Below are 12,752 nucleotides of genomic sequence, written 5' to 3'. Positions count from 1 at the left end.
ATTTCAAGCTTTTTTTTACAATAAAATAAATTTTTTAGTTTTGTTTATTTTTAATTCTAATATAGATAAATTTTTATCATCCTAATGATTCAGGTCAGGAATTTATCAAATTATTATATTATTATCGGTCCGTAAATACGTGCGCAAGTTATCAAATTAATCAGACGTCTTAGTCTGTAAAAATGACATAGAAAGAAAGATAGATAGATTCAGGTCAAGCTAATAAAAGCGCGTTAAAAAATATAAATTGGTTGAAATAGAGCTCACAGAGCTCAAAAGTTAAACTGTTGTATCTTTAATTTTATTGTCAGGTTAAGCGGAGAAAAAATTTCGCAAAAGTCTAAATAAATTAGAGTTTAAGTTTTAGTTAAAATTTTTTGCCTGAGCTTTTTCCTTATTTTTGATGATAAAGTACACACTGCTGTGTGTTTGAAAGCACAATTTATATTGTGCAGAACTGGAGTGCCTCAAGCGGGCAGATATATATATATATATATATTTAGGGACATTGTTATACAACAGCTCAATTTACCGAGGGAGAAAGATATATATCACCAATTCCAATTTCTCTGTCTTATATTCAACAGTGTATATATTATCCAATTATTCATTTTACGTTTATTTATTTTTTTATAAACTTTATTGATCAATATAGCAAAGTCTATAATATATAATAAAATATATTGTTTTCGCGCTGGTTGATCGGATTTTTGGCACGACTGTTGGCTGGCCTGTCCTGGGATGTTGGCACGTCGTGTAGGCCAGTGAAATAACTCAACTAACCCGGATGGTAGTGGTGGTGCTCTTTTCTCCCAACAAATTGGTGTTTCGTGAATTCCAGTCACGCGCGGAAAATGGCGGTGCGACGTTCCTGGGCAAACGAAACAAAGTGCCACGTACATATATATATATATATATATATATATATATATACACACACACATATTCCTGCCAATAATTTTTCTTTGTCACGCTCTCACAGTCATTCACTCTTTGTCTCTAAATACGTCAAAAGATTTTTACGGAGAGAAGAAAAAACTGAAAAACGAAAAAAAGGTGAAAAAAAAGCTCTAAAGCCGCGGCTTGAAAGCCTCTCACGCGTTCACACGAATCTCGCGCGTAGAGCATAGACAGAGCTAACATTTCTCCTCGAGGATTCACTAGTTTTCCGACAGCTTGGCATAAAATAAATCTACAGCTCTCCTCGTATGTGTATTCTTCTTTTCTCTCTATCTCAACGCAATATAACCTCTTGTCACAGAAGAGTGTGAGAAATCCCCAAAGAAAATACGACTAAAAATAAAAAACTGTTGTTTTCTCTAAAACATGAGCTATACACCATTCACCATACACCGCACATCACACACACACACACCCTTATAGTTACTTACACCCCCGTCTATATATAAATATATATATTATTCAAAAGTAAAGTAATGTTATATATGTTATGTGTATGCATGGATTTATAAATCCAGGATATATCCTGCCTGTATGTTGCTGGGTTATTGTGCTCGCGTAGTCCGATAAGTATAAATAAATATTTAGCAGTGAATTTCCATCAGACTTGTCTAGTGACTACCCTCACCCTTGCTTGTGAATGCCGCGTAAGGGAATTTATTATATGTTTTCGATATCAAATATTCTTATATTGTTATCGTAAAAGTTGAACATTGATGGTTCTTTACGTACATAGAGAGAAATGTGATAAATGAGATCGATGGATGTGACCTACTACCTTCTCATCTATTTTCTCTTTTCTCATAAATTCCGATAGTGCTCTGTGCATCAGACAATATATAATTATTCGCTTTTGTATACTCGTATCATTATTCCTCGAGTTGTACTACTTGATTTTAAAAGTTTAGATATTTAAACCAGACAAATGATGATTGTATTTATTGTGTTTATTGTTTTAGTTGTATTAATCTATTAATCAGCAGTAAACGTTTAATGGGAGTAATATTCATTGGAACGGAGGCGCCGAGAAGAAGCTTGCAAAAGCGATGCAGAGGATTGAATAAGCTCTTGCTCTCACTCGTACCTTTTTCATATCCCTTAACGTTAACGTTTGTCCTCGAAACGAGGGGCAAACACGCGATGATCCTGAGACCAACAACCGCATTCAGGTCGCAACTTCCCTCGGGAATTCATCGAGCTTCTCTGTTCGTTCACTAGTAAACCCCGATGGGTATAAAAACGTGATACATAAGCCCGGATCAGCAAATGAACAATCCCATCAGGTTTCACCGTTTCTTTATTTTATTTTCCTATACTTTTTTTTACTCACGCTGCTTCACTATTATTTTATTATTCACGCTGTTGTTCGAATCAAAATATTTTTTCTTTTCTCTTCTCTATTTGTTAATAAAAAATTTTCATCACAAAAACATGACAATAACAACGTTATCATGCGCCCAGGTTTTTTTTTTTTTCTATTCATTAAAGTATATAACGACTTTTGTTATTGCAAAGAGAATTTTAAAATTATTTTCCTACCGATAGATTGTTTTAACCTTTTTAATTGATTTGATTTGATTTTATATTTTATTTTATTTTTATTATTGACTGGCTGTAGGATAGCTTGATTGATCAAGCACCTTTTTTAAAGAACGTTAATTACGGAGCTGAGAACCGAGCGGGAGTTCTGCACATAACAGTGAATCGAACACATTGATCATTGTGAATGTGAGTTGATACCAGAGCACAAAGAGAGGGAGGACGAGAAAGTCAATGAATAAAAAAGTTCTGGAGGAAAAAGAGGAGAGAATGAGAAAAAAAATGGTACAGAGCATGCGACAAGTGGAGAATGTTAAATATTCGTATATCCTCTATCATATGTACTCTCCAGTATGGGAATGTTTCGATTATTGGTACATAGGTATTTAAATCAGTAGTAGGTTATGTACCAATGAAAACTAACCTACAGCTCAAAATATCTCAGAATACACATCCTACATTTTTCATTTCACTCCGATTCCAAAGATCGATTTTTAACAATCATTAACCTGAAACATTGGTCCATCTTATATAAATTTGATAATTGGTAATGGCAATCTCTAATTTTACTAATTATTATTCACATGTCTGGGAATATTTCAGGATGATATTACTGAATGAATGATTATAATTAGCACTAATTTGATCCTATCAAATATTGACTGCTCGTAAATTCAAAATAAACTCTAATTTATACATCAATACAAGAATAGTTTTAAATTATTTTTTGGTTGATGAATTAAATTTTTTACTTTTAGAAAAGTTTTAAAAATTTTATTTAATTTTAGAGTTATTCAATTCTGTAATAAAAGTGATGAATAAAAAACATTTTTTTTTAACTAAATAAAAGTCAAAGTACATACTCTAAAAATTTAATCAAGTAATTTTTCCAATGTAATATAATTTGATTTATTTTCCAGTTCCGTCCTTCTTCTATAAATAATAATAATAATAATAATAATATTTTTAAAATCAATCATTTTATTATTTAATAATGAAAAGTGTCTCAACTATACTCTGATGTAATGAAAAAAATATTATTTATTAAGATATATAATTACAAATTGACGCTAAAATAGATTAGTTTAATCAGTTGATAAGACAAAGAGATAGATACATCGCTGTTTTTAGTTTCTAATGCATTGAATATGATCATCCGATAATTAAATAACATCCAGTTGAGTTAACAGGTTCAACTGATTGAACATATGTGAATAGTACTTTTATCTTCACCGCTTTAAAGCTATAAATACCATCGGTTTTGGCGTATTGTTATCAAAATAAAAATACACTTTTAACTTTCTCCGATTACTATAATACTGATACACTCAAAAGAAAAAAAAAAAAAAAAAAAAGGTTTATTTAAATAAAAAAAAAGAATTTTTCTTAAACCAACAGAACTTTTGTTTTTCCAAATATTTTCTTTCTGTGTACTTATAATATACACTGTAAAAGAAATAATTAAAGTTGTAACAAAAATTCTTCATGAGGTTAATAGAATTATTGAAAACTTTAGAATTTTTTTTAACTTTACTTAAATAACTCTTCGCCTTTTCTCTTTTCTCGAGGAACTCTTGTCTACAGTACATAGTATATAGTACATAGTGTATAGTACATCATACAGCAATGTTGTCGATAGTTAATTGAGTTTATTAAAGTATCGCTAAAATTGAATTGAGCTCGCGGATACTATTATAGTATTATTATACAGGGTGTACATTGTTCCACACTGTCAGCTGCAGTATCTTTTTTAATTTTAAAACAATGATCTAAAAGATAGATCCGCCTTACTTTACCAACAATTATATTTCTTTCAATAATATACGATACAGTTTATTGTTTTAAATTGAAAAAACATAAAAATAATTTTTCTATTCTGGATAAGCTTTTTATAGGAAGCTATTTACACTTATTAATTATTTAAAATGAAAGTATTTTGGTAACGCGATGATAAATATAATCCTCAATGAGATGATATAAGCGGACATAACTCGCGTATAGTGACAAAAATAGACTGAAAATTTCTAGCGTATTACATTTAATAATTTAATTTTAAATTAAATCTCTCTTTGAAAGTTCGCCGAAGGACACGTTAAAAATAAATAAAAATGTGGAAAGCCTTACACGAGAGTTAATTATCGAGTTAACTAAAGGAATTTAGTAAAGTGTTTACTTCCGTCACGGATTAACTGATCCGGAAATTCCGTCTGGGAAATTCTAATCTTTCTATCTGTTTGACCGTAAAAAGCTATGAGTAGCTATCACGGTTTCAGTATAATTATTTATTTGATATGAAAGATTTTATTATTGAGTTATACTCCGGAAGTGAATAAGGGAAAGAAATGATAAGAATGTTAAGTATAGGGTGTGTGTGTGTGTGTGTGTGTGTGTGTGTGTGTGTGTATTATTAGATAGGGTGAAAAAAGCATGACTAAGATGTTTCAATGATTACATTATATTTATATCTTGTATACATAAAAGAGGGTCTGACGCAGAATTTTGACTCACGTGTCGTATTAAAGTGAGGGGCTAGATCTTTGGTTACATTAATGGTATATACTGACGCACGCACGTACACACATACACACTTGTACTTGGTAACGCACAAGTACTCGTGCAGACAAGAGACAAGACAATCTACGATTTTCGAATCCGTATAACTGCGTTGAGATGCTTCGTCTGGAAATTTACGGGGTAGTGCGCTACTGGTACTGCTGCATTAGCGTTTATTTATAACGAGTGAGAAATTTGATAGTTTCGTTAAAGGGAGAGTTAAGGGACATTGAAGTCTCGAGGGGTTAAGTGTATCTCTTTTGCCTGGTTATAAGATACCATATAATAGAGACAAAGAAAATAAGCGAGAGCAGGGGTATATAATGACACTGAATCACCCTTACACCCTTTTTATTTTTATTATATTATTTTACTAAACTTTTTGTTCGTTTTATTCCGGATAAAGTTCCGGAAGGAAGTCGATATTGCTAAAAGATTAATTTTATTAGATAAAAATAATAAAAAAAAGGTGAATAAAAATAATTTGATGATATAGAGTGAAAAAAAGGATAAGATCGAGCCAGCAGGGAGTCAACAATTTTATTTATCAATATAGCTTAGTGTGTGAAATAGAGACGGAGGTGGAGATGGAGATGGGATGTTGAAATGTTTGGAATTTAAAGAGAAAATTTTAGCCGGAGCACTTGGCTACTGGTGAAAACTCGGTGAATAAACCACTGAGATGATGATTATGATGATGATGATGATGTTCCTATATTCTCTTGTACTGAATAAAGTAGTTTCAGTATATATCTATGGTATGTACTGGGGGTTGGGGTATGCTTTTACTCGTTGGCCAATCTTGATAAATTATCGTTTATATTTACGAGAAAGCTAACGCTGTAAAGGCCATTTTACCTTCCCGTTTACTGACATTATCGAGTACGATTATTTCAACTCGCTGACTGATTAAACGATTAAACCGCCTATATAGATTTGATAAATTACTTTTTGCTAATTCTTTTTTTTTCATTTACATTATACATTTTTTTCATTTTAATCTACTGTTTATCATATTTTAAGATTATCCCTTATTATAATATACTTATTACGCTTGTTTATATAACTCGGACTGTTTATTTTATTATATCAAAATTCGTTCATTTCAATTACAATCTCTGAATTACATTGCTTTGACAGATCAATTATTAATTAAGCAATGACTAAATTTAATTGTAAGCTGCGTTAATGCAATTAGATTAATTTAACAAATAAATTTTTTTGGCATTAAAAACAAATAAATCGAAATAACAAGCGCTTGTAGAATAAAATTGAAAAATTATTTGTTGAGTGAAATTGAAATCATTTTAATTGCCATCGTTACAAAATCGAATTGTAATAGCTTTTAATGTCAAACACGCGATCAGAATGTTGATGTAGATATATGTATAAGTTGAATCGTAACTCTGATGATTAATGGCGTTATCATGATATTTTATTTATTGTATTTTCCATTCTACATTTTTCACCCCAAAATATATGTAGTTGGTGAAAAAATTTTTCATATTGATTGAGACAAAAATTCCAGTGTGTTTATTTTATTTTTTTCATTTATTTATTTCCCGATTCATTCATCACTTGATTGTATTATTATTTATTACGATAAAATAAATGGCAGAGTAGAAAAAACAAATATACAATCTATAACGAAAAAAAAAAAAAAAAAAAATAAATAAATAAACTTTGTATTTATTTATTGAATTTTTTAATTTTAACCTGCTCGTCTCTGCAGTGTATGTATATTATTTTATTTTGGTGTAGAGATTTAAATGTTGTGTTGTCGTTTGATGTGTGTCATTTAAGGTTAAATTAAAATAGAAAGCCCTATAAAATTGAAATGCCAAGCACAAGGGGAGATGATGTTAATTAAGTTTTCTGAGAACGTAACAGGGGTTCTTGATTGGAGAGACAGATGCTTATTCTCTCTTCTTTTGTGTCAAAGTGGGCGTTCGCGCTGATGCGAGGCTGCACGGCTTTATCTAACAGCAATACACCAATACATTGATATACATATTATGGATGTCAAGTCTATATACTTACTATACCCGAATAGAAGTATGAAGCATATAAAAGGAAACTCTGACGAGTAATATCTCATAATAACTCTTAATTATTCTGTTACTTGTAGGTTTTAATAATCATTGCGTCACAGTATAACAGGTTGACCTGTCTAAAGTGAGCATCTAAACTCTAAAATATATTATTGCCATCACTATATTAGTCTATTTAATTATTATTATTATATATCAAAAAAATAAAAGACACTGAAATTAAATAACGTCTGATAAGACATTTTAAAAATTTGTTAAAATAAATCCTATAAATGAACAAACGTCTATGATAACTTCAGTGTTATAATATAAATAAAAAATTAACAGTATCTAAATGTAGACTTAATCATAAATGTAAAAGACAGAAAGTATCTCACCTGCAGACTCCTTGTGTTGATATTTTCGTCTGAATATCCATCCCGGATGCGTCAAATCCATTATTTACCGTCGACATATCGTCACTGTTATTCTCGTAGTTTAAATATTAAATAACCAGGTCTCACGAGTACCTCGTATACCTCAAAACTCCTGTTACTATCATTTTACTCTTTTCGAGTCAATTTTACCTGGCGTTACTCACAATCAGTAAGTACAACCAGCCAGTCCATTAATTATGATAAATATCAGTCAATTGTGACAGGACATATAAAACTCCCGTCAATATAAATAATAATAACACTTATCCTCGTGCTGGCTGGGAGTCGAGACTGCTAAATTCTATGGGATAAAAATGAAAGTTGAGCTTGCGAAAGAGAGCCTTTGGTATATTTAGCTTTTTTCTCTTTTTTTTCTTTTCAAACGATCGAGGGTGAGTCGACCCTCGTGCTGCAAGCATTACTCAACTACTACAACTACCACCACCATCTCAGGGGTCTGGGCAACTCCGATATCCGACTGACTCAGCGATCCGGACGCGGATAATACCACTAGGAGTTGAGGCTAGACGAGCAACACAATCCCCGTACCCGTTGCACACTTTATCTATCTCTCAAACAAACTGATCAAACTGACACACTAAATACTGAATCCTAGTACAAACTACTAAATATACTAAATACAATAAAAACAAACGTGTTTTTATTTTTTATAATAATAACAACTGTACGTTGAATTTTTTATTTTTAATTCGTCGGTAGGTCTGTTTCAACGATTATCCAACATCCAGGATCATCTATCATCTCAAAAGTCATTTTATTTATTTTATTTATTTACCACGCACTTAATTTTTTAAAACAACACAGACAAGAGTTGCCACTTGATTTAAATAAATAAATAATTATCAATCACTGCAATTATAATAATTATTATTGAAAATTGTGCAATATTATTATCCTTTTGCACGTAGTCTGACAATCAACAGTAACACACAACAAAAAAGAAACAAAATCACTCACTGGTTTAAACAACAACAGTATCAACAACAAAAATGATTGTTATTATTATTATTTGTTAGAAAAAATATATATTTAGATTTAGATTTAAATAATAACGTGATAAGAGCCTGACAGACGAAAGCTGGTGGGACTCGGAGCGCTGCCCCTTGAGAACTAACGACGGTAGAGCATCAGAGCTGGTGCTCGCCCCCACTCCTCGGTACGGCTTCGCCCCACTAGGAGTCACCACCACGCGCCCTTACTCCCACCCGGGAAAAGCACGCATTAGACTACCCGGAGCGTGACACACGCTTCTCCGGTGGTGGGGGAAGGGGTCGCGTGGCTGTCGTGGGTCGTCGCGGTCGTGGCGTGCTGAGCTAGCGTCGAGACCAGAGCTAACCGTCTTTGCTCTTACTCTACATCCTACATCTACACTTGCTCGGTATGTATATATGCAGTCTAGTAAAGTATAGTATATAGTATGTAGAGTGTACATGCACAGAAACAGGGCCCACACAACTACGGCACCACTGTGCAACTCTGCTGGCAGAGATGAGCAAGCAGAGAGAGACAACCACTGTCTTCTCCCGGTAAGCGGACCAAGGAAAGAACACCAGCGCCAGCTCAGAATCAGCGGCAGCCAGAACCACTAGTATTATAGTAGTATAGTAGTACATATACATAGACTATAGAGCTTACTACGCTTACTACGTACATACGCGAATTGGTGAGCAGGGTGACAACGCAGGCGCACACATCCTCACCACTACTCACACGCCGGTTAATGTTGATAATGTGTGTATTTATTGCAGGAATACTATCTACGTTTACGAGCTGAGACCTGAGAAGAGTTAAAAGCTAAAGACAAGTTGTATTACTTGTATTGGATGATGAGGCCAAAAAATTAAATGGACGAATGGAAGTAAAGGTCGTACGCTGTTGTGGTAAGTATAATCTATAATACATGCCAGAGATGAGATGCTGGAAACTGTTTAGAGGTTGGTGATGCTTTTGTTTCTGTTTATTTTAGTTGATCTCTTGTCTCTGTAGTCCTATTATACATACCGTGTAGTCTTTATCCGCATCAGATAGCATGCAATCCGGGTATCCGACTTCTATTAGCCTCGATGAATTGCTACTGACGCTCTGACTACTGACAGCGGATGTTGAATCAACTAAAACACTTTGCTTTTTCTACACTTGTTCTTTCTTTTTTTCTAAATTAATTATTTTCTTTCATCGTTCCTTTACTTAACTTTCTCTCGGGTTTTTTCAGCTTTCCGCTGTTAAAACTGATAATTTTAATTATATTTTTCGAATATATTATATATATATATATATATATATATATAGAGCTGAGAAAAATCATTGAGAAGATATTGGACCCTATGTACAGTTTCTCATTAATTAAAGGAAAGAGAAATACTTAAATGTCAATTTGTTTTTTCTAAGAATCAGAGGATTTATTTGTTATTTTTAGCTTGTGGAAAAAACCGACAGTTGACCAAGGGAAATGCTGATCAGACAAAAAAGTTTAAATATTGTTAAAGCCTATCCTCTAATGTTAATTGGATTTAGAACAAAGGCTGTTATAATTTAGCAAAATTGCACGTGTGTGACACAGGTGCATTAAATGATGTGGGTATGGATATATAGAATTAACAATACGTTAAATTGTCAAAGGCTACTTACTACCTATCCCCATATTGAGTTATAAACTCAATTAATACACATGTATGGTGTTTATATTTATTCTATGAAATATAATGACAATAAGGTAAGCATGTTTGATAATTAAACTTTAATATTATAATAATAATAATAATTATTATTATTATTTTAAAAAGTATACGAAAAGTTTAATTAAGCATCGAAAGATAAGAAAATAAAGTTTTACCTCTTTAATGTAGATAAAACTTTAATTATATAATATATATTTTGACTGTAAATTTAAATGTTATTATTAAAATAATATGAATTTATCTTTTATAAATATTTATCATTTACTATTTCATTATTTTCATTTATTTCGATATTATCTTCATTGTATATTCTTATTTCTCACTGTTTCTAGTGTAAACATCAACACAGATACATATACAGATACATTTCTCCAGACTTTTTTAAAGTTGTACATTCAGTATCTGTTTTTCTCAAGGCAACTACTCGAGAATGGTGAATGCAAAGCATATTTGCCCATGGCATCTTTGTAAAAAAGGAGGCAAAAGGTAAATAAGAATAAAAAATACTGTAAGAGTAGAGGAAGAAGAAAAAAATGAAAAGGAGTCATGCAAGTGTGGCAGAATGCCAGACACCACCAACGAGAATTACGAATACGTCGACATTTTTTAAAGGTATCTTATTCTATACGTTTAATTCAATTGATTGTGTAAAAGTTTTATAATTATTTTAAAGAATTTTTATTATATACCAATTGACACACTTTCTACGTATTTTTGACGCTTTTAATATTTTCATTCATATTTAAAGTAAATATTTATTGATAAATACCATTAAATATATGTCATAAAGCATTTTATGGATAAGAGTAATCAAAACAAATATCAGTAAGATCCATTATAAGGCATATTCCACTATTATATTAAGAATGAGGAGGTAAGTAAATAGAAAAGACGGAAAATATGTTATTGTATAGCGTATACACTGTAGCACTCGGAAATAAAATAGGCGATAAAGATGGATTTGTTAAAGTTAATTATATTATTATGTTTTAGTAGGGGGAATAAAGTGGATTTGATAAATGAGGAGACATGATGATGGCAATTATCTTGGATACTTTTCCTAGTATTTGCTAAGCCTGTTAAGTTTTTCCCCTTTATTGTTTTTTTTATTTTTCTATATCTTCTGGCGTAAAAATCCGATCAACGTTTGCCGTGTCAACATATTCCCGCTTTCATGAGGATTTAACATTTTATTTTTTTTTTTTTTTTTTTTATCTAAACTATCGCATCACATAATATTATATCCATTTTATCGTATTGTTATTTTCTAACAAATTGTTTTATCAATGACAGAGTATCAATTTTTAACAAGTTTTATTGGAATAATTATTTAATGGTTCTCGTGTATCCAATTATCCGTATAATTGTGTACGTGTACACATTCGGAAATAGGTCAGGTGAAGAGATTCTCATTAACCATTAATAAGTACAGTACATATTAAAAGCTTTAGGCATCATTAACCAAAATTAAATAATTAATTATGAGAAATGTGAATGATTGATTTTTTATTGGTTAAAAATTTCATCGAGAGACTGCTTACTTTATTTAGATAAATATTCAAATATACATCGGTCTGGGTTAAGCTCTTAGTTTATGAATTTCTTTAATAAATTAAAGAAATAAAATTTATTTATTTAAAAAATCAATCGAATGAAAATATTAATACAAAAATGCTTGTTCTTAAAATTTTATTTTATGTATATCTAGATGCACAGAGGCGTTTAACTGTTTTACAATTACAATTATCTCATTTCAATTATATCAATAGACAAATTAAAAGTTTGTTAATTGGTTCCTTTGATAATTGCATACCTACTCTCGTTATAAATTATATTGGAATAATAATTTACTCCATTTGTACATTATAATTTATAGTAATAGGTTATTTAATTTTACTTATATAAAAAAAAAAAAAAAAAAAAAAAAAAGTAATTCAAATCTTAGTAAGAATTTCTGTAGGTGGTTTTAATCTTATCATACACACTATTATTAATATATGATATAATATTCCAGCAGATACGCGTTATGAAGCACAAGCGGATTGAAAGACAAGGTGGTAAATCTAGCATGCAGATGAACGCCCATGTATGCATATATAATATACAAGTATACGTATATTATATGGTGTCTCCAAGCTGTGTACCTACAGCTGTATTCAAAAAGCTCTATCATCAGATGAGGTGTGAGGTGTGAGATGAGTACCAGAGATATTTAATGGAAGAAAATGAATCAAGAGGTGAGTTGAACACAAAATAAGTTAATTATTTAGAAAAGCGGTATAAAGTCTATGCTACAAACTACAAACTCTACTACTACGGTATATTACATAGATTCTCGAAAAAGATGTCGACGACTGTGAGACTGAGCTCGGAAAAAGGTTCCAGAGGGTAGACAGTTTAAACTCTGTCTGTGAGACTGTACTCAGTATCGTGTATAATTTTAGATTCCCCGTCGCTTCTCCTTAATTTGTCTACCTACACGAGCACACACAGCCAAGACTAGCCTTTATTTTTTCTTTGCATATTTCAACTCT

The 12,752-nt window shown here is 31.3% G+C and overlaps 2 protein-coding genes across 4 annotated transcripts in view; one reads left to right on the top strand and one right to left on the bottom strand.

Annotated features, from left to right (window-relative positions):
• Positions 1-7,562, bottom strand: part of LOC123258475 (irregular chiasm C-roughest protein-like) — a 32,081-nt gene extending 24,519 nt beyond the window's left edge. For all 3 annotated transcript variants that reach the window (XM_044718502.1, XM_044718503.1, XM_044718504.1), the window contains exon 1: positions 7,481-7,562. In XM_044718502.1, the coding sequence (XP_044574437.1) occupies positions 7,481-7,557 (77 nt within the window). In that variant the 5' untranslated portion in view covers positions 7,558-7,562. The remainder of the gene's footprint in view (positions 1-7,480) is intronic.
• Positions 7,563-9,291: 1,729 nt separating this feature from the next.
• LOC123258468 (tyrosine-protein phosphatase 99A-like) overlaps positions 9,292-12,752 on the top strand; it is a 151,265-nt gene continuing 147,804 nt past the window's right edge. The window contains exons 1-4 of the mRNA XM_044718493.1: positions 9,292-9,420; positions 9,957-10,253; positions 10,551-10,830; positions 12,233-12,455. Coding sequence (XP_044574428.1) covers positions 12,434-12,455 — 22 coding nt within the window. The 5' untranslated portion in view covers positions 9,292-9,420; positions 9,957-10,253; positions 10,551-10,830; positions 12,233-12,433. The remainder of the gene's footprint in view (positions 9,421-9,956; positions 10,254-10,550; positions 10,831-12,232; positions 12,456-12,752) is intronic.

This window comes from Cotesia glomerata, linkage group LG2 (genome assembly GCF_020080835.1).
Source record: "Cotesia glomerata isolate CgM1 linkage group LG2, MPM_Cglom_v2.3, whole genome shotgun sequence".
NCBI classification, from domain to species: Eukaryota; Metazoa; Arthropoda; class Insecta; order Hymenoptera; family Braconidae; genus Cotesia; species Cotesia glomerata.
Note: the sequence above shows the minus strand (reverse complement) of the source record. Positions and strands in the feature narration are given on the sequence as shown.